Source organism: Carcharodon carcharias, chromosome 8, assembly GCF_017639515.1.
Source record: "Carcharodon carcharias isolate sCarCar2 chromosome 8, sCarCar2.pri, whole genome shotgun sequence".
Lineage (NCBI taxonomy): Eukaryota > Metazoa > Chordata > Chondrichthyes > Lamniformes > Lamnidae > Carcharodon > Carcharodon carcharias.
In genome coordinates this window covers 69,138,910-69,162,526 of record NC_054474.1, presented here as the reverse complement: position 1 = coordinate 69,162,526, position 23,617 = coordinate 69,138,910, and the positions used below count along the sequence as shown (strand labels likewise).

General features: G+C 40.8%; 1 protein-coding gene across 1 annotated transcript in view; it reads right to left on the bottom strand.

Moving 5' to 3' along the window:
* Positions 1–23,617, bottom strand: part of LOC121280927 (lysine-specific demethylase 3B-like) — a 143,513-nt gene that overhangs the window by 56,668 nt on the left and 63,228 nt on the right. The window contains exons 9-12 of the mRNA XM_041193355.1: positions 22,340–22,473; positions 19,292–20,661; positions 12,373–12,574; positions 8,820–9,034 (exon numbers count right to left, since the gene is read on the bottom strand). Coding sequence (XP_041049289.1) covers positions 8,820–9,034; positions 12,373–12,574; positions 19,292–20,661; positions 22,340–22,473 — 1,921 coding nt within the window. The remainder of the gene's footprint in view (positions 1–8,819; positions 9,035–12,372; positions 12,575–19,291; positions 20,662–22,339; positions 22,474–23,617) is intronic.

Sequence of the window (23,617 nt, the reverse complement as noted above, 5' to 3'; positions counted from 1 at the left end):
GCACATCCTTGAGTCCTAATCTAAGAAAGCTTGTGGAGGACAGATCCAACCAGAAGTCACACTGAGTGTAATGTAAGTAAGGCAAGTGTAAATATTTCTTTTGTTTTTATCTTTTGAAGTTGATGACAGTTCTATTAATATATGAATGATTAAGCATTTCCTCTAACTCATAATGAAATATTCAGCGTGTATTAAATGTATATAATCTTATTTATGGGGTCATGGTTAGTGCACATGCCTGATTTCAATCTTGCGGCCCACTGAGATGAAGGAGGGCCACCCATAAGGCCCACTCACTAGCCCAGTTTGCCATCACTGAGGTAAACACTTGAAGGGAAAGAAAGTACTGGACTATGGACAAAGAGCGGGCATGTGGCACTAAATGGAACGCCTTACCAAAAAGCCGGCACAAGCGTTATTCTATGATTCTATGGCAAAAATTGTGTTTTCTTCTTCATAGTTTGTGTCTGCTCTATGTATTAACTTACATAGTTTACAGGAGTTGACACAATTAATTTTGCTGGAGCTCTGGAGAAAATAATTATTTTTGTAAACCCAATTTGACCTCTCTGTCTCAATCTCTGGTGATAGACTGTCCACCAATATCCATTACAAACCCACCGACTCCCACAGCTACCTTGACTACAGCTCCTCACACCCCGCTTCCTGTAAGGACTCCATCCCATTCTCTCAGTTCCTTCACCTCCGTCGCATCTGTTCCGATGATGCTACCTTCAAAAACAGTTCCTCTGACATGTCCTCCTTCTTCCTTAACCGAGGTTTTCCACCCACGGTCGTTGACAGGGCCCTCAACCGTGTCCGGCCCATCTCCCGCGCATCCGCCCTCACGCCTTCTCCTCCCTCCCAGAAACATGATAGGGTCCCCCTTGTCCTCACTTATCACCCCACCAGCCTCCGCATTCAAAGGATCATCCTCCGCCATTTCCGCCAACTCCAGCATGATGCCACCACCAAACACATCTTCCCTTCTCCCCCCACTATCGGCATTCCGTAGGGATCGCTCCCTCCGGGACACTCTGGTCCACTACTCCATCACCCTCTACTCCTCAACCCCCTCCTGTGGCACCACCCCATGCCCACGCAAAAGATGCAACACCTGCCCCTTCACTTCCTCTCTCCTCACCGTTCAAGGGCCCAAACACTCCTTTCAAGTGAAGCAGCATTTCACTTGCATTTCCCCTAACTTAGTCTACTGCATTCATTGCTCCCAATGTGGTCTCCTCTACATTGGAGAGACCAAACGTAAACTGGGCGACCACTTTGCAGAACACCTGCGGTCTGTCCACAAGAATGACCCAAACCTCCCTGTCGCTTGCCATTTTAACACTCCACCCTGCTCTCTTGCCCACATGTCTGTCCTTGGCTTGCTGCATTGTTCCAGTGAAGCCCAACGCAAACTGGAGGAACAACACCTCATCTTCCGACTAGGCACTTTACAACCTTCCGGACTGAATACTGAATTCAACAACTTTAGGTCTTGAGCTCCCTCCTCCATCCCCACCCCATTTCTGTTTCCCCCTTCCTTTTTTTTCCCAATAAATTATATAGATTTTTCTTTTCCCACCTATTTCCATTATTTTTAAATATTTTAAAATCTTTTATGCTCCCTCCACCCCCACTAGAGCTATACCTTGAGTGCCCTACCATCCATTCTTAATTAGCACATTCGTTTAGATAATATCACCAACTTTAACACCTATGTGTTCTTCTGTTTATTGTTGTTGACATCTTTTGATGATCTGCTTCTATCACTGCTTGTTTGTCCCTACAACCACACACCCCCCCTCTAATTCTCTCTCTCTCTCTCCACACCCCCCCCACACACCCTAAACCAGCTTATATTTCAACTCTTTCTTGGACTCGAACTCAAGTTCTGTCGAAGGGTCACGAGGACTCGAAACGTCAACTCTTTTCTTCTCCGCCGATGCTGCCAGACCTGCTGAGTTTTTCCAGGTAATTCTGTTTTTGTTTTGGATTTCCAGCATCCGCAGTTTTTTTTGTTTTTATTTTTGCTTGCTGCTCACTTGTGCAGCACCAACTTTTGGTGAATCTAATAATCTTATTGCTACAATTTCCAAAATATTTTGACTTTAGTTCTCAAGCTCACTGACAAAGGATACTGATATGTCAACAATAATAGAAAATATTGAAATGCTCATCATATCAGGTAACATCTGGGCAGACAGAAATGGAGTTAGTGTTTGAAGTTGATGACATTTTGTCAGGCCTGCTATATTAAACCCTAATAAAACTCCTTTCTCTTTTACTCGTTTCACTTGACTTTCCACTTCCATTTATTTCCTACTCTCTCCTTCCTCCTCTATCCTAATTTATTGCTCTCTCCTGCTGCTTTCTTCATCCACCTCCCCCAGTTTTCACCATTGTCTCCCTGTAGATGCACTTCAAGGTGGGAAGAAGAGCAGGTATTGAACCAAAGAGATGCGATGGGCAAAGTGGGAGGAGAGTGGAGTGGGTTACACTTCACAAAATTTGAAATAATGTGGAAAAAAATCAAATTGTCCAGGCTGGGTTTTATGAACCAAGTTTTTGTACCCAAAAGAACATAGACTGCAAATTCAACACATTCCTTCAGCCCAACCCAGTTTCTGGGGTGGGTAGTGTTTTGGGAGTGAACACCCTGTTAGAACACAATTCTGGTTTGCACCAGGACAAGGCTGGTGTGAACCCTTGTGTACACAAGGGCTCACGTGGATTTATACCAATGACAGCTTTTTTCTTTTACCAGGTTCCACTGAAGCCTGCTCTATCTTGTGAGTTTTACATGTTTTCTTTCACCCTCCCCATCCACAGCCCCAACCTTTAACTATTCACCCACTGTCTCTTTGATTTATCTCTTTAAGCCACTATTGGTTTGCTGCTAACATCATTCTATTGTTCAAGCATATATTCTCCACTTAAAGGTCATCTGCTTCTTTTCCTGTGTGCGGTTGTGTTTTATTGTCCCCCTCCACCTGCCTTCCCTCCTCTAACCACCATCCCCCCAAGTTCTTGTTCTGTTCCTTTACAATCAGTTTATCTGTAGTATCTTCCAGTTATGACGAAGGGTCCATACCGGAAACTATAACCTGTCTTGTCTCCCCATGGATGCTATCTGACCTCCTGAATGTTTCCAATGTTTTGCATTGCAGGTGCTAAAATATAAGTTCACTTTTTTCTTAAACAATACTCACCCTTTAAGTTGCAAATTTGGATCAGGAAGCCTACAATTTGATTTAAAAACCAGCTTCCTTGAGGGAAACCACCTTCAAAATGGTTTTTGTTACCATGTATTAGGAAATTAGTTATGATTCTTTGACTCTGCCTGAAGCATATCAGAAAGAATCTAGCCAAGCTGTTCATGAACAGACAACATCAGAGTTAAAAACCATAACCCAAGCAGTAGGAATGCTTATCCATTAATTGAATGCAATCTATCTGGGACAACTAGAGTCAACCCTCTTCCCACAAGGTGGTCTGTGATAAGTCTTGAGATCATGTTAATATGGTTGCAGCATATTGTGCATTTGGTTGCTACGGACTGGCAGACTAGCTTTTCAAAAAACAACACTAGAAAGAATGCAAGAAATACAACTTCCAATTTTAACAAGCTGCAAATGGATATAAAAGCAACATGAATTCCAAAGGCAGGAACGTGTAGGTAATTCAGAATGTAATTATAACTCAGATAGTGTTCTAATAAGCTAGAGGAGTTTATACAATAAAAAACAAGCAAAATACTGTGGATGCTCAAAATCCAAAATTAAAAACTGAAAACATAGCCAGACTTGTTTAGTGTTTCCAGCATTTTCTATTTAAATTTGAATTTATACAATGTTTTCCGAAAAGATTGCTCAGACAATTATTGAAGAAAGCAAGACATCCTTGTTTCTCTCTTGGAACCAGCTTAAAACTGTGTTAGCTGATTTAACTTTTGACAAATGGTTGCATTTTACTGATACTATAAAAATGTGAATACACTGTAGATATGCAAATATCTAACCTGATTGACACTAATTATCCTCAGATGTGGCTCACGCATCAGGAAAACCTTACATATAAATCCAGAACAGGTTTACTGTTCACTCAAAGAAAAATGTCAACTAGGTGATGCTACGATTCATTGAGCAGATAACTTTTATGTTTGGTGCATGAAAAATATCTGGCAAGAGCCTATATTGTAACAGTAGGCATTTTCAGTCAGTTCAAAAGCAATTTTTAAAAAAAATTCTACTTCCCATTTAGCCAAATATTATTTGGTAACGGGTACACCCAAAGCTTTGTACATGAAAACTGTTACCCTGACCGGGCTTACACAATACTAAAGGATCATTAGAGACCCCAGCAGTTCGTTGTTTGGAGAAAGTAGTATCAAGACCCTAAACAACAAGAACTTAAGAAATAGTCACTAGAACAGGCCATTTTTTGCCATTTGGTCCTCCGCTGCCATTCAACAAGATCACAACTGATCTTCTATCTCAACTCCATGAGCCCGCATTATCCCCATATCCCTTAATTCCCTTAGTACCCAAGGATATACTGATTTCTGTCTTGAATATACTGAACAACTAAGCTTCCACAGCTCTCTGAGTAGAGAGCTCCAAAGATTCACAACACTGAGTGAAAAATGTCTTCCTCATCTTAGACCTACCTAGATGTTGACCCCTTATTCTGAGAACGTGACCCCGTTTTCTAAGCCCCCCCGCCCCGCAACCAGAGGAAACGTTTTCTCAGCATTTATTTTGTCAAGTTCCTTAAGAATTTTGTTTCAATTAGATCACACCTCCGTTCTAAACTGCAGGGAATGTAGGACTATTCTACTCAACCTCTCCTCATTCTAGGAGTCTGTCCAGTGAACCTATGTTATGCTCCCCTCCAAGACAATTCTGTCCTTCCTCAGGTGAGGAGACCAAAACTCCACACAATACTCCAGGTGTGGCCTTGCATCCTCTCCAGGACATCAGTAAAATCCCCACCACTTACACTGTCAGTGTTTGCCCTGGACAGCTGCCAATATTGGGCAACTGGCAATAACCGCTTCCCATTTCCATATGTGATAACTATAAAGACACAATTTTAAAACATATTTACTGGGCCAGATATTTTGGACAGCTGAGTTGGTTGTTTGGAGCCACCAATTATCATTTATTAAGCTACTCACTGCTTGAACCTTTTGATGGCCTTTTTAACTCCTGCCACTGGTGGTAGTTTTTCTCACCTGCTTGCTGAGCTTGATGCCTTTCTGTTCAGTTTTAAAACTAAATATTAAATACCAAGGAGTGCTTGCAAAAAAGAATACAGGGACACACTATGATAACATATTTGCTGTTTTCATTCAAATTTTGTCCAGTACTGTTAAATTAAATTTTGATATTGTGGAAGCAATTGACTTCACATCAGCTGTTATGCCAGTCATCTTAAATAGTGAGCAACTCACCTGCACACCCAATATAAGTGATGCAGACTATCCTTGAATATTGAACCTCTTATGACCGCATGTAGTTTGTAAGTCACGTGCTCTTATTGTATAATCTTTTTCACACAATCTGACCTCATGAGCACTTGCCAATAGCTGAAGTCACACCAAAAAGTAAAGTCTATTTAATTACTTTTAGTAAAACATACCTCCATTGTTGTATTGAGCTATCAGTCCTCCCACACTAGATGGTGCTGCTACCCTTTGTTGACTCTGCTGTCTTGATTCAGTGGAATCCCTAAGCTGCCTTAAAATCTTTCCCTTGCTCCAAATAGCTTGTAGGTATTTTGTAATGCAGCTTATAAAAGTGCGTTGTTTTGTTTATACTCTTCTAAGTTAGTTTATTGCTGTGGTACGATGTTGGGGACAGTTTGGTGGGTTTCATGAAGAGGTTCTGAGTCTTGCAGAATTTAATAGTAAGTGTTTATTAACTACTAGTAACTGTATATATAGATACAGTATAAGGCTGAAGCTAGGAGTTGTCTTCAGGCTTACCTCTACACACATCTCTGTCCAGTACAAGACTCCCCTCTAGATTCAGGTCATGTGTTCCTTTACATCATACTGTGGGTGGTACTATGCTCAGTCCCACGTCAATCCTTTTTATGCCAGACCTTTATACTACAATTACCACTTTGTATTTCAACATGCCACCCCAGCATCACTATCTGATCACCTGCTCCTCCACGTGTTTCAATACTGGTGCCATCTATAAGTGTTGAAAATAAGTATTTTACCCCAACACAATAAATAAATAATTGTAAATTTCTCTGCTAACTTCACTTAAAAACACACAATCAATGCCAATTTAAATATTCAGGTTAAGCAAAGTTAGAAGGCAGGGGACAATAGAACAATATGAGGGAAAGACAACAGTGCAAGGTAAATGAGGGAATGAAAGAAAGGGATTCATAAACTTGGGGGGGGGGGGGGGGGCGATGGAAATGGGAGAATAAAGTTTGGAACCAGCAGCTAGATTTCAGTGGAGAAGAAATACAGCAAGTTCAGACTGCAGTTCGTAAAGTTGCCAACTGCTCTGTAGGGGTTGAGCGCCATGATCTGTTAGTGGAGCTGGGCCATACAATCCTGCTCAGTTGGGTAATATTCAGATGGAAATCTTGCCAATGAGGAGATGGCAGCTGATGGATTAAAATACTCATTAGTTGTGGTGGGGCAAAGGGGGAAGCGGGGGGAAAGAGGATGAAGGCTGGAAGTCTCCTGGCAGATTGGAGGGGAAGGGGAGGGCAGCAAATTGGGAAAGCAAAGAGCCTGAAGGGTAAAAGGGGTAGGTGTAATCACTTATCCTCCTTAGTTGGGAGGAGAAGGTGCAATAAGCAAAAAACTTATGACATGGTGAGGATGGGTTGAAGTGGACGTCTTGCTCTGTTGAGAAGTGGCAATTGTCTCCCTTAGCCCCCCCTGCCACCTTTGACTCTGCTTAATAACTGTGCTTTCTCCATATGCCATATACTTGATTCAGGCAAATAAAGGTACTGGCAATTGCTTTTTATATTAATTCATGGGAAAGAATAGAAAATATACATACAATGCACAGGCAGTTCATATTGCTAATGACTGACTGCATCATATAAGTAACTACTTGTAAATAGTGGTCATAAAGACAGAGTCCAGGTTGCCATCTAAACATCAAACTTCACACACAAGACTATCCATGAGAAATTCCATGGAAGATTTGCTCATGTAACAAAATCGTCCTCGGCTTTGCCAAGTACAAGGAAAAACAACCAGACAACTGTGGATGATTTTATACGTGAGATTGAACCTTTCAAAGGACGTTAATGATCGTATTAATGATTATATAATTAAATAATCAATATGATTGATAGTAGTTAATCTAAAGCACTTCATCAGCTACAGCTGGAGCACAACTACACCAAAATCTTGCGTCCTGAGCTTTTGATCAAACGGTTACACACAGGCTCATGTAACCACTAGCTTAAGAAGGGCACAATGAGCTCTAGGTCTCATCTTACCATAAAATATGACACAAGACATTAATATTGCACTATTTCCTATTTTGCAGATATAAACAAATTGGGAGGACAGGGGCATTGTGAATACTGAGGAGGACTGCAACAAATTACAAGAAGATATTAACAAATTCAAGAATAGTATATAATTGGCAAATGAATTTCAACATTAAGTGTGCATGACTTATCAGTAAGAAAAATAAGGAGGCTGCATATTATTTAGAAAATGCAAAAGGTGTAGTGCCAGAAAGCTAGCAGATAGCTAACTTCATATTTACATCTAAGAAGAGAGATAGAACAGTCAGAAAACTATAGACAAGTAAATTAACATAAAAGTGGTAGAAAAAAATAGCACTAAAGGAGAGAATAGACACATGTGTAGAATCCAAAAACATAATAAATTGTCAGGGTGGGTTTCAAAAGGGAAAGTCTTGCTTTTAAGGTGGAAGGAGGCTCATGTGGAGCACACAAACCAGCATGACTGGTTGGGCTGAATGGCCAGTTTCCGAACTGTATTATATAATCCTATCCTTTGTTTAGTATCCCAAGAATGCAACTAAAATTGCTTTGCTAAATGCACAAAAGATCAATGATTGAAGCAAGCATGGGTCAAATTTCAGCACCATAATGAATTTTACTTATCTCATGCAAAAAGAGACAGTGCTCAAGAGTGCTACTTGTATGTCAACTTCTGCCATTAGCTAGAGATGCCAGCAATACAGATTCTGTGAACTAAGGTAGACTATCGAGAAATATAAATCACTAGCACACTGCACCCAAGCAGGCTGTAATGCAACTAGTATATAAAACTTTGCAATTTGGAAATGTAATCCTTTATTGACTGCACAAGCCCTATCAAGAAATACACCACCAAAGGTTATGAGGTTTGCTTTGCTGAATCCGAAACAAATTTGAATCAGAGATACCCTAACATCCTATAGAGAACTGTGGCGTAACTATTTATTTGCTATCTGTAGGTGGCCCAAATGGCATCAGGAATGAACCACCTGGTTGGACTGGAATTGTGCGCATGCCAGGTGGAACATGGATGTTAAGTCCCTTCCCTGGAGGACAATATGCCACCCAAATTGCTTCTTGCCTTCTAATTATCCGATTCATTGAATTCAATTTCATAACTTGCCACACGGGGATTTGAACGCATTTCAGTTGATCGCTCAGTCCAAATGCCCTCAGAGTATTCTTGTAGGGGGAAAGTAAAGTTTACCCACTTGGAGCTGACATGCTGCACAATCCATTATTTTGACATTTGAAAAATTGGACGATTAATTCAGGTACATTAGCTACTGGATTGCTTAAAAGAAAATTTAACTTACGGTGTGGTTCTACTAGAAGCATAGCCTCCTTCTCAGACATCACCAGTTGACAAAATTGGTCACCAACATTTGCCAAAATGTACTTGGATGTTTCCAAATCAAGGCCTTCAGCAGGTGTACGTGATGGGATCCAAAGGCTCAGGGCTTCAGCATCACACTGTCTGGGATTTAGAAATCCTCCCACACGAAGGACACCAGTCCTTGTAAATGCTAGTCTGGAAAAAGAGTACAATATCGTACAGTACATTTCCAACATCTAATTTGAACATATATGGGAAAGATTAGTTCCAAGAAAAACATTTACAAAAATATGGACGAACAAAGTCAAAATATCTAATTTATTCTCAGTTTTTGAGCCAGTATAAATTCTGGTGATTGCCAATGTGCTCAAAATGCTACAGTACATTCATCAGCGAAGATCTAGACGAACCAGATTAACTGTATTGTGCACTGGATGCAGAATGACCATATTCTTTTGCATTTTTGACGTTAAGGAAAATAAATTAAAAATAATAGATAGCTGACGCAGATTTCACAAACATCATCGGATCAAGGTCACAATCAGAAAGTGAATTGGGTATCGACTGTTCTAGGAAACTGAATTTTCTCTTGAGCATTGAAAAATGAGAGGGAGAAAGAGGCAAGTCAGTTATTCATATCATATCTTTTCACATCCTCAGGAAGTTCCAAAACACTTTATAACCAATAAATTAATTTTGAAGTACAGTTACTGTTACATAGGGTTTTTTTATTCATGGGATGTGAGCATCGCTGACTAGGCCAGCATTTATTGCCCATCCCTAATTGCCCTTGAGAAGGCGGTGGTGAGCTGCCTTCTTGAACCATTGCAGTCCATGTGATGTGGGTACATCCACAAGACTGTTGGGGAGGGAGTTCCAGGATTTTGACCCAGCGACAGTGAAGGAATGGCACTATATTTCCAAATCAGGGTGGTGAGTGGAGGAGAACTTCCGTGGTGGTGGTGTTCCCATGAGGCTGCTGCCCTTGTTCTTCTAGATGGTAGCGGTAGCGGGATTGGAAGGTGCTGCCTAAGGAGCCTTTCTGCAGCGCATCTTGTAGATGATACCCACTGCTGCCAAGGTGCGTCGGTGGTGGAGGGAGTGAATATTTGTGGATGTGGTGGGCTGCTTTGTCCTGGATGGTGTCAAATTTTGTGAATGTCGTTGGAACTGCACTCACCCAGGCAAATGGAGAGTATTCCATCACACTCTAGACTTGTGCCTTGTAGATGGTGGACAGGCTTTGGGGAGTTAGGAGGCAAATTACTTGCCACAGGATTCTGAGCCTCTGACCTGCTCTTGTAGCCACATTATTTATATGGCTAGTCCAGTTCACTTTCTGGTCAATGGCAACCGCTAGGATGTTGATAGTGGGGGATTCAGCAATGGTAATGTCTTTGAATGCCAAGGGACGAGTGTTAGATTCTCTCTTGTTGGAGATGATCATTGTCTGGCACTTGTGTGGCACGAATGTTGCTTGCCAAGTGTCATCCCAAGCCTGGATATTGTCCAGGTCTCGCTGCATCCGGACATGGACTGTTTCAGTATCTGAGGAGTTGCGAATGGCGAACATTGTGCAATCACCAGCGAACATCCCCACTTCTGCTCTTATGATGGAAGATGATTGATGAAGCAGCTGAGGATGGTTGGGCCGAGGACATTACCCTGAGGAACTCCTGCAGTGATGTCCTGGAACTGAGATGATTGACCTCCAACAACCACAACCATCTTCTTCTGTTATGGGTATGACTCCAACCAGCAGAGAGTTCGCCCTCTATTCCCACTGACTCCAGTTTTGCTGGGGCTCCTTGATGCCACACGGTCAAACGCTGCCTTGATGTCAAGGGCAGTCACTCTCACCTCACAGACAAATATATCAGACAATTCGCATACAGGGTCCCCACAAACAGCAATGAGGTAAATAGCCAAATTAACCTCTTTTCCTGATGTTGACTGAAGGATATATGGGGGTGGCCAGGACAGCAGAAGAACTCTTTTTCGCATAGTACCCAAGAATTCTTCATAGCCACTTGAAAGGGCAGGGAGGGATTGGCTGAACTTTCAATCTAAAAGTTGGCGTCGACAACAATGCAGTACTTCCCCAGTACCACACCTGTGTCAACATAGATTAAGTATTCAAATCTTGAAGTGGCTTGAATCTACAATCTCCTGGTTCAGAGGAAAAAGAGCTATTACCGAACAAAGGTGATAAAAAAGTGCCAATCCCCCTGCAATTAACCTGGGGAAAGTAAATTATTGGAAATAGATTCAGCTTTCCACAAATTTGACCATGGGTTACACAAGCAATGCAACATATCTCACACACCCGCTAACTGAAGTGAATGGATCTCCAAATGTTAAGTCCCAACAAGGGTTGTACAATACATAAAACTTAATTTATTTACAAAAAACTTCAGAACAAAAAAACCTGTACCATTAACAACTCGGGCATTACTGGGAAAGCCCATCTTATTCTCCCAGTGTCACTCTCCAACACAGGTGGACTATAGGCTTTTCAGACTGTAATGGGAGATCACTGAGTTGGTTTGCGCTCTGCTCATTTTTCTTGGAACAACTTATTTACATAGCGCCTTTAATGTAATTAAGTGTCTTAAGGCTATTCATAGGAGCGTTAAAAAACTAAGTATGACACCAATCCGCATAAGGAAACATTGTCAGATGACTAAAAACCTGGTCAAAGATATTGCTCAACAAGAAGCCAATATATGTCAGCGAACACATGGGTGATAAGAGGACAGGACTTGCTGCAAGTTAAGACATTGCAGCAGAATTTTGGATGACCTCAAGTTTATGAAGGGGAGAACGTGGGAAATCAACCAGCACTACATTGGAATAGTTAAATCTAGAGGTAACAGAGGCATGAATGAGGAACTCAGCAGTAGATGAGCTAAAACAGGGTCAAAGTTGAGCAACGTCACTGTGTGGAAACAGGCAGTCTTAGTGATGGCATGAATATGAGGTAGGAAACTCATTTCAGGGTCAAATATGACACCAAGGTTGCAAACAGACTGACAATTTCAAATCACTGTCAGGGAGAGGGATGGAGTCAGTACATAAGGAACAGAGTTTGGAACAGGGACCAAAAAACAATGGCTTCCATCTTTCCAATATTTAATTGGAAGAAATTTCTGTCCATCCAGTATTGGATAACCAATCTGACAATTTAGCTTTTGAGGAGGGGTCCAATTTCACCTCCATTGGTTTACAGAGACACTAACTTATAAAATGGGATTTCTGAAAGCCTTGTTTATGGCCCAAAGGAAAAGTCTAAAGTTCTCAAAGTGGGCTTCCACTGTAACCATAGAAATGCTGCTTAATTCGTTTGGCCTTTCTCCCAAGCAACCTTAAAAGCAGTGCATAAGGGTGTTAGAAGAACAAAACCTAGAAGTCAGTTGGGCATTAGCAAGACAATCAATCCAAAAATGAAAAACTTAAATATGACGTATGGCACAATAACCTTGAAAACTGAATACATCAAAGCCTTGAACTGCCTAATATGCCAGCTTACTTACTTTCTGAAGTGGAAGAAGCGGCAGGAAACAGTCGATTCATCATGATCTTTAAACTTTCGGTAACGCACTAAGCGGCATTCTCGGCATTTGTGCAGGTGTGGCGCAACATTGATACAAGATCCATCTTGCAAGAAGGATTCTCCAGACTGTTTCAGCTTTCTCACCTTACATACATCCTTCAAAACCGACTGATCAACAGAAACTAACAGAGAGAAAGAAAATTGAATAAGAACCCATTATTTAGACATGGAAGTAAAGTAGTCTTCATAGACAAATATGCCCACCACTGCTATACTTTTAGTCAGCTTTTCATGTTGGCTAGCTTTTGTAAATTCATTCACTGGTTGTTGGTGTCACTGATAAAGCCAGTGTTGATTTTCCTCTCTAAATGCCATAGGTGATGAGTCATCTTAAGTACACCCACAGTCCTGCTAAGGAGGGGTTTCCAAGATTTTGATAGAGTTTCTTGTATGTTGCTGGAGTTTCTTGTATGTTGCTAGTTTCTAACTAGAGCTGTACACATCCAGGCAGGTGGAGAGTATTCCTTCACACGCCTTGTAGATTGTGGACTGGTTTTGGGGTATCAGGTGGTGAATCATTTGCTGCAGGATGCACAGCCGCTGATCTGCTCTTGTGGCCACAGTATTTCTGTAGCTGGTCCAATTAAGTTTCTGGTCACTGGTAAGCCCCAGATATTGACTGCACACAGTTTCCCTCTTATAAGGAAAGAACACCATCAGTGTATTTCTCAGCCCCTTTGGCTTTCAAGTTGGTCAGCCCTCATGCTGAGTTCTGCTAAGCCATGTACAAGTCCAGTTGCCACGTTAATGGAAACAACAGAATTTCAAGGTGAAAAAGACTAATGTCCGCCTAATTTGCTTTCTACCAAACCTGCATGAGTCACACTAATGCAATTGTTGACAAATCTTGGCAATCGATCTTTATCAATTAGTCTACAACATACCCAGATATGAGGCAAGGTAAACACCCAGTGGTGAAAAGCTTCAAAAATCATAGGTCCAAAGTCACATTTTCCTGCTAAGCATGCTACATTTACCAGCTCTCAAATTACACATAGAATATTTCAAAAGACTGGTTTCTTCTTGTTTATTCTTCTAAAAATAGCATTGCGTTCCCATTTTTCTTCTGGTCCCATGCCACTGATTCCAAAAGTGGTTTATATTTTATGGGCTACAGTTCATCATGGAAAACATACCTACTATACCTCTAATTAGCTACACACCAAAAATGGCTTTTGCCAAGTTCAGGCGGTTTTTAACAGTAATCGAAATCTGAATAATGTTTTACCTATTTGCTGCTTGTAGTAACGGTTTTGAAGGGAGAAACATTTGTTTATAAACTCACCTTCCAGATTTATCCTGCAAATTCCTCTTTAAATATCAAAAACCAGCCACATTTTGAAAATTCTCCCATGGATGTGGAAAATACCCTTCTTGTTAAATATAAACTGATTTAAATAAAAGAGTTGCTAATTGCATGGCAAGTGAAAAGATCAGCTTGGACCACATCAACAAAGGGTCATTCCTTAGCAGTATACCTGCACCATTCACTACACTGTGTAGTCATATGGCCTTATTGGGGAGTGGGGTATAATCAACATACATGTTTTGCTGCAATTTTATTTGCAGCTGTCAATGTAACCCAAGCTTTTGGAAACCCAACTGATTGTAAATGTTTTGGGACCAGGCCCTCAACTCTTAAAAAAATTCAATTTCTTGCTGTTGGGAAATATGTGCAAAGTATGCAGATATATCAAAGTTCTCTCCTATACAGAACAGCTACAGTTCAGGCTAGGCAGAAGCTGATCAGTTCTTTGCCTGGCTGGAACTAGAGTTGCAACTGTCTGTCTCAGAACAGCAGCAGCATTAATCTGCTCCAAATTAGCATTTGAAACACTTGGTATCTTGAAAAGCAGACAGGTCTGCTGCAGAATCTGCATGCGTTTGCCACAGAAATTGGCCTTGAGGTGTCACAAAGTTCTATGGTGTTGTGGGTACTGATTAGTATTTATGGTCAACACTCACGACCCAGAAACAATGCCACATCCAGAGGGAAGAGTTTAAATTTGACATATAGAGCCACCTTGTATAAACCAGTGAAGTTCACATGCAAATGACTGCAAGCTAGATGCAAACAATTAACAGGTCTGACCACCCAAGCGTATTGAATTAACATATATAGCTGAATCTAGACTTTGTAAACCTTCCCAGACAGCTCAGCAAATTAATCCAACTCCTTTGCACTGACATGCTCATTAAATCAAACCAACCAGTATCCTCAATGAGACTTCCAGCACATTCAAAAATATCTGATAAACCAGAATCTAAAAAAACTTCCCATTCTTTCCTCTCCCAGAATAAACTCTTCATTCTAAGATCCAGGGCAGTAGGGCAGTGGTATCAGCAGAACCACCTTAAGATCTCTTCTAATAACGACAGTTTGGGGAGCACATTGTCAAAAAAGCAGTAATCTGGACAAAACACTTGAAAGCCAATTTTGCTCCATTTAGGAGCCACCAGCACCAGGCATACAATACTCTGCATCATCAACACAGAATCTTTTACAGTTCAGAAGGTCGTCATTCGACCCACCGAATCTGTACTGGCTCTCAAACAGCATTCAACCTAGTCCCACTCCCCTGTCTTATCCCCATAACTTTGCACATTCTTTCTTTTCAGATCACAATCCAATTCCTTTTTGAATACCTTGATTAAACCAACCCCCACCACCCTCTCAGGAAGTTGTACCAGACGCCAACCACCCTCTGGGTGAAAAAAATTTTCCTCACATCATTTTTACTCCTTTTGCCAATTATTTTGATCTATGCCTCTAGTTCTTGATGCTCCCTTGTGTGGGAACAGTCTCTCACTATTGACCCTGTCCATACAGGATCATGAATACCTCTATCAAGTCTCTTCTCAGCCTTCTTTTCTCCAAGGAAAACAGTCCCAACCTCTCCAATCTATCCTCATTGCTACAGTTCTTCATCCCTGGAAACATTCTTGTAAATCTCCTCTGTACTCTTCCTCAAGTATGGCGTCCAGAACTGGACGCAGGACTCCAGATGAGGCCCAACTAGTGTCTTGTACAAGTTCAACATGACCTCCTTCCTCTTGTACCCAATGCCCCTATTAATAAAGCCTAAGATACCATTTGCTTTATTAACTGCTCTCCCAACACATCCTGCCATCTTCAATGACTTATGTACATATAAACTGTGGTCCCTCTGTTCCTGCACCTCCTTTAGAGTTTCTCCCTTTATTGTATACTGTCTCTCCACTTTCTTCCTGCCAAAATGAATCACTTCTCGGCATTGAACTTCATCTGCCACTTGTCTGCCCAATCCGCAAACATGACTATGTCCTTTTGAAGTTCAAGACTATCCTCATTGTAGTTGACAACATTTCCAATCTTCGTATCATCCGCAAAGTTTGAAATCATGCCCTGAACATCACAGTCTAGGTCATTTAGTATCTATCAGGAGGAGCAAGGGTCCCAACACTGACTCATGGGGGAACTCCATCAGAAGCCTTCCTCCAATCTGAAAAACATCCATTAACCACTACCCTTTGTTTCCTGTCACCCAGCCAATTTCTTACCCAAGTGCTTGCTCTCCACCTTATTCCATGAGCATTAATTTTGCTCACAAGTCTGTTGTGTGGCACTGTATCAAAAGCCTTTTGAAAATCCATTTACACATCATTAACAGCATTGCCCTGATCAACCTACTCTGTCAGTTAAACATGATTTTCCCATAATGAATCCATGCTGCTTTCCTTAATTACCCTGCACCTGTTTAAGTGGCTGTTGATTTGTCCCGAACTATAGTTTCCAGAAGTTTCCCAATCATTGAAGTCAAACTGACTGGTCTATAGTTGCCAGCTTTATCCTTGCGCTCCTTTTTGAACAAGTGTGTAGCATTCGCAATTCTCCAGTTCTCTGGCACCACCCCTATGTCTAAGGAAGCCTGGAAGATTATCACTTGTATCTCTGAAATTTCCACACTTACTTTCTAGAGTACCCATGGATGCATCTCATCCAGTCCTGGTACCTCATCAACTTTATGTAAAGGTAGCCTTTCCAAAACCACCTCCTTCTCAGTTGTAAATTCTTCTAGTGTACCAGTTATCTCTCTCATCACCTCAGCCTGGGTAGCATCTTGTTTGTTTGTAAACATAGATGCAAAGTACTCATTTAATTGCTCTGCTATTTCTCCTGCTTCCACGTGCAAGTCCTCTTTTTTATCTCCAATTGACCCTACTCTTTCTTTTATTATTTATATACCTAGAGAAAACCTCAGGATACTCTTTTATATTAATTGCCAGTCTCTTTTCATGCTCTCTCCAAGCTTTTCTCATTAGTTTTTTCACTTCTCCTCTGGTCCTTCTATATTCAGCCTGATTCTCCATTGTATTTTCTACCTGACGTCTGTCGTATGCGCACTTCTTCCTTTTCATCTTCACCTCTCTCTCAAAGCGCTCTGGATTTATTTGTCTTATGTTTCTCCTTCAACAGAATATACCTTGACATTGCCTGCAATACTTTTTCTTTGAAGGTGAAACATTGTTCAGCCACCATCTTTTCTGCCAGCATTTGATTCCAACTCAGATGACTCAGATGCATTCTCATCCTATCAAAGCTGGCTTTCCCCTAATTAATTATCCCTGTTCTGGATTGTTTGTTGTCCTTTTCAACCTAATCCTTATGATACAATAGTCACTGTCCCCTAAATGCTCTCCCACTGATTTTTGATTCACTTGGGCCAACTCATTCCCCAGAACCAGGTCCAACAGTGCCTTCCATCTTATTGCACCGGAAACATACTGCTCCAGAAAATTATCTTGAACACATTCCAGGAGCTCTCGCCCCTCTAGTCCCTTTGCACTATTCCTATCCCAGTCTATATTTGAATAATTGAGTCCCCCATTATAATTACTCTATAATTCTTTAACCTCTCTGCAACTTCCTTGCAGATTTGTTTCTCTACATCCCTTCCACTAGTTGGTGGTCTATATACTACACTGGTCAATGTTATTGTATCTTTTTCATTCCTTACCTCTATCCAGAGAGGTTCTTTCCTTGGCCCCTCTGGAATCCTCTCTCTCCACTGCTCAATGCCATCTTTAATCAATACAGCCTCTCCCCACCCCCACATTTCTTCCTTTCCTGTCTCTCCAAAACACCTTGTACTAAGGGAAGTATTTGATGCCCAGTCCCACCCTTCTTTGAGCCAGGTCTCTGTTATAGCATTATCATAATTCCATTTGTCAACCTATGCCTGTAATTCACCAATCTTATTAACCACACTCTGTGCATTCACATACATGCACATTAGCCCTGATTTAGGTATTTATTTTACTTTCCCCCTTACTCTGACCCCATCTAATGACTTACTATTGCCTACTCTAATTCTATCAAACTCTCTAAGTATTCTATCTCGATGCTACTCTGATATATCCTCCTTATCAGTTAATACTTCTCTACTTCCCACTGGCAGTTCCTCTCCTCTCATGAGCTTCCCCTTACCAATCTAATTTAAACCATCCCCAACAGCACAAGCAAACTTCCCCGCAAGGATATTAGTCCCAGTCCTGTTAAGGTGTAACCCATCCTTCTTGTGCATGTCCCACCTGCCCCAGAACCAGTCCAGTGCCTCAGAAATCTAAAGCTATCCCCTCCTAATCCGCTTCTTCATCCACATAATGAACTGCTCCATCTTCCTATCCTTAAGCTCACTAGCATATGACACCGGGAGCAATCCTGAGATTACTACTCAAGGTACTGATTTTTAATTCCCTTCCTACCTCCCTAAAATCTTGCTTTCAGGACCTCGTCCCTTTTCCTACCTATGTCATTGGTCTCAATGTGGACCATGGTCTCTGGCTGTTCACCCTCCCCCAAAAGAATGTCATGCAACTGCTCTGTGACATCCTTGACTCTGGCACCAGGAAGGCAACATACCATCCTGGAGTCACTTCTATGGCCACAGAAATACCTGTCAGCTCCCCATCTATGGAGTCCCCTACCACTAGAGCACATCTACTCTTCCTCCTCCCCTCCTGTGCAGCTGATCCACCCGTGGTGTCACGAGCTTGGCTCTTGCTAGTCTTCAGAGGAACCATCTCATTCACCAGTATCCAAAATGGAAAAACAGTTAGAGATTGAGATAGCCTCAGGGGATCCCTGCATTACCTGCCTAAAAGTGGAGAATCTCATGCCTCAATGTATTTTGATGTCCAACTTTTCAAATGTCCGAGTGGCCAGAAGCATCAGAAAATGTAACCCTCTTTCTGATTTGCCTCTCTACTGAATCCACACTTACTGGTGAGGCTAGTAATCAAAAATCGAAAGTGAAGTGCAAAATGCACTCTCCTCTAAGCAGCTAATATGATCAGTTTTTTGCAAAGAAATAATGTTAAGTTTTATGTATCTCATGTGCTCCAGCAATTGGTTTTTCAGAAAGGTATTGATGGGAAGATAAAAGGATGAAATGCAAGTGCTTCATAATATAGGTCCATGTAACAAAAAGAGACAATGAATCTCTAAAATGCACATTTTTCCTTTAATTATTCATCAAGTTGTCCTGTGGTTCTGATAAAGAATGCTGCTCTGTCTGCTGGTGTAACTTCTAGAAACATTGGTCTCCAATCTTAACAGGGAGTTGAACTATCAGTAGTTATAAGGATTAGCAAGCTGACAGCCTAATTGAATTTACTTGCTGTTCCCAGAATAGGCTGCTCATCAGTGCACTACTTGGACAGTTAAGTTTTACTAAGTATTCAATAAATAACAAAGAAAAAGGGAAACTGCTTGCTGACTTCACTACACCTACTGCAAATTCAACTTCATTTAGAAATTGTCCAGGTTTTACTTCTGAATTATAGTGCTGCAAACTCACTTTTTGGAGGTCTTCCCCGAGGCCGTCCTCTCCCACGCCCCCGGCCCTTCGTTATTTGCTCTTTATTCCCTTCACCGTTCGGCTCTCTTGTTTCGTGCAAGAAAGACAGATATCCTTTTAAGCCAGTCTTTGATTGCAATCGCATGTGCACCTCAGAATCACTGAGGTCTGATAAATCGCTGTCGGAAGCTGAATCTGAATCCTGTTTCATACCCAAGCTTCTTTCATCTAAAGAAAATCTCCTATGATCAAATTGGGATTGCTGACTGGATGAACCATCAAGGCCATTATCAGATAGACTGATGGCAAATAGAGACTGTTGCTGCTTGCCAGAATGGGTTGTGTCTGAAAAAGTTTGTAGACGTGGATTGTCTTGAGTTATGGAACCAGAAATTGGGATTGCAAGGTTTCCTGCACTTTGATCCCCAGTTGGGCTAGTGGATAAGGTTGGCATCTCAATATTGGTTGCAGCAAATGGGGTTTCTGGGGAGTCTGGTCTAGTAGTACCCAAAATAGCTGCCTTTTGAGTTGGAGAGGAAAATGGAGGTGAAAATGTCTTTGGGAGCTCAGTTTTGTTACCGCCTACATCTGATACCACCTTCTCAGACTTCTTCCAGTTAATCAACAACGGGGGTTTCACAATAACTGATGCAGGAGCAGAAGCCGCAGACCTCATTAAGTCACTTCTGAACAAACTCGATTGTGACCTGTTTGTGGGCAAATTATCTCCGCTTCCCTTTAGATCTGCAAACCCAAGGAATGGATTCCCTGCTGGAATGGTAGGCATTTCCTCCTTCAGAAGATCTGGTGGCTGAACAGACTGGAGAAACTGAAGGCTAGAAGCACTCCTTGGAAAAGCTGGAGTTAGAGTTGGCATGGCTTCAGTAGTCCCTAGAGGGTTCTTTCTCTCAGCATCTTGTCCATGTTTACTTCCTGCATGCAACCCAACAGAAGTTCCAACTGCCTGCGTCGTACCACTTTTCTGGCCAGTGGCACTGGAAGCCATTTGAAAGGAATTGAAGCTGAGAGGGTCATTGGACAAACTTTCAGAAATTTCAGTGAAGTAGTTGCTCTGTGGAACATTCTGAGGCATGCACTGGAAAAACAAGTTGTTTGACAAACTGCCCGAGTCTATGGAGATTTTGTTGCAAGCTTTATTCTCAGATTCGTCAGTCACATTCCTGCCAAACCCAAATCCAAAGGGTTTGCTTTCTTGGTCAAACGTTCCATTTGTTCCCTCATTACCATTTCTCTTTGGCTCTTCCGTAACTGCTTGATTCTTAACTGATATTTGAAATGCACCATCTTCAGTTAAAGCTCCCTCATTTAGTGTTTGGCAAGGATCTGCAAACCATTTCTTCAGTGGTTCCCTAAAATTGCAACAAAAGGTACTCAATCAGGAAAGTTTGAAATTGAATGAGTAGACTATAGGTACACCTCAACATTGCAACACTGAAGTAAAGCTATGAGAAAGTTCTTCAAAAACCTTTCAATTTTTCAAAACTCTTGCTAAATTAATTGCCTTATTCACAAAAGCTATGCAGTTTTGAGACAAAAGCAAAATACAGAGGATGCTGGAAATCTAAAATGAAAACAAAAAGTGCTGGAAATACTTATAAGGTCAGGCAGCATTTGTGGAGAGGAACAGAGTTAATGTTCCAGCACAGCATAACCTTTAAAAGTTCTGATGAAAGGTCATCTCAACTTGAAACATTAACTCTGCTTCTCTCCACAGGTGCTGCCTGACTGAAGTATTTCCAGTATTTTTTGCTTTTACGTGCAGTTTTGAGATGCTGAAATAAAATAAAAAACTATGAGCAATTACTTAAATATAGGTAAACACTACTTAGTCTGTCTTCTTAGATATTTATTATGTTCTACTGTTCAGAAGAATTTTCATATGCAGTTAGGGTAGTAGGATTATTTTTTAATCTGTAACCTATCGGCATCAGTGTCCTCTAGTGCCCTGCACTCGATGAACGTATAAAATAAAGGTACATCCTGGCTCAGTAGTGCTCAAAGTGTGCTACAGCATAAGTACTTCCTTGACAGCATAATGGTTTTTATTAACAACATGGCAATATGCCAGACTAGAATACCTAGGAAACTTTCCAGTTTCTCCGCTAGCTCTAATTTTTGACTTGCATCAGTAACAGTTTAGTCTGCTGACATTTCACAAATGACTGAGACCTGTTCATTTAAATAACAAAGAGTGATAGAAACATGGTGAGATGATGACCAAGGAGCAGCAAAGGAGCTCCAATATAATGTAGATGATTCACGCTAATTTGGAAATTTAATTTTCAAGATATAAAGAATAAGCAAAGCTTTATTTTAGGTGGTTTTGCTTAGATTTTCTAAACCTTCAGTTCCTGCCACTATAATCACTGGGCTTTAAATACTGAAGCTACACCAAACAATTGACAGGGTTACTGAATCAACTTATCTATCCCACAGCCTGCACCTTTTGCTCTTAGCCTCCTTCAAGTAGGTTTAGCTAGACATATCTGGGACACAAACACTCTAATTGTGACTATGAATGGCAAAAAAATAGGTCATCAGTTTCTAAAAAAAGACTGTACAATTGCTAGCAGATTGTGTGTGTATGGGCAAGATTATTTTGTATTAAAACACTTCAGGCTTCTTGCTCGACCCACAGCAAAATGTCACATAATGGGCAGGTTCATTAAAAAGGTTGTGAACGGTTGTTATCATGACCAAGGTTTTTTGCTATTAAGGGCATCGTTTTCTCTCCTTCTGGGTAAATGAGACACAAATGCAATAGAGTTAGGCGATTTTACTGTCACATAAAACCCAAGTCCAAAGGCTTAACCATTTTCTATAGTCTGAGAGATAGACACAGCAACCAGCAAAAGAGGCCATAGAGAAACCAATCTATTACAGGGTTTGCTGTTCTAAAACCTTATTTCAAGGCATCTCGAGTAAGAACCTTATTGAATCTAAACACAATTCTCTAAAAAAGTGAGAAAACATTTAGTACCAACAAGCATTGGACAAACTTCATGCACAATACCAGGTTCTCCCTACCCTTTAGCAGTCCCACATGCCTGCTGTACTGTTGCTAATGATGGGTCCTTTGAGGGCTCCAATGTTGAAGAATTTCCCAAAGATTTTTCTGATCCAGGAAGTGGTGAGCTGGATATTGGTAGATTTTTACTTCCCTGAAATTTAGAAAATAATAGTTTGGAAAATAAAGTGTGCAAATAAAAGACCGTTAAATGACAGAAATATTTATAACTTACAGTCTGACCAACACTTCTGAATAAAAACCATGAGAAAATTTTCAAATTTCTTACACTTAATATAACTATTCAAAAGTTAAACCAAATAACAGAATAGGAAATTTCATAAGCATCAAGCTGCAGGTGGTCATTTTGACAAGGAACAACAAAAACATCAAAATCAGAATTAATAATCTATGCACACTTTATGCCAATTTAATATTCTTGATTTAAAATAACACAATATACTTTTATAAAAGATAATTAAAATTGATCCCCTACATAACAGTTCACATGGAATAAAGAGAAGAGAAAGTTTGCAGATTTGTTTTGGATAAAGTAGTGCCAACCATTTATGCATTGAAAATGGTGATCCAGACCACCAAGCCTCCTGAGCTGCAATGGGATAATGCCTGACCTTTCAAAATGCCAGCATTCACCTTTGACACCACCAGATATGTGGCCTGTTGTGAGTTCTTGACAGCATCATGAGTGATCAACACAGCATATACTTAGGTGGTGGTATTAAGGAAAGCAGGTGAACACTGGGATGCTGGCTCATGCTGGATTTCTTTTTTGGGGCTATGCTTTTACTACCTTCCATCTTCTAAGTTATTCCTTGGGAGTGTATCTGGATGCCTTAGATATTTGCGTCTTTGTTTCTCAATGTCTTTAATTTCATTCATGTTTCTTTAAATTGTCTGACCAAATGTACATGACATTTAAGAGGGTGACTATATCAACAGCATCTTGAACTTATATATTGCCTTCAAAACTGTAAAATGTTCCAAGGCACTTCAGTAGGGCCGAAAGTGAGCCCCATAAGGAGATGTTAAAAAAGGCAATAAAAAAACTTACGGAGCACGGGGAAAGGCTCCATCTGAAGATGAAAAGAGCATCTTAAAAGAGGAAGAGATGCAGACAGGTGGAAATGTTAAGGGAGGGAATTCCAGAGTTTCAAAAAAATAACCAAAGGTGCACACAAACACTTATGTAAGAGATGAAACTACCAACCAATTTTATTCCTACAATCATTTATAGAAGCAAGCAGTTAAATGAATCCATTCAAAGAACACAATGGGCA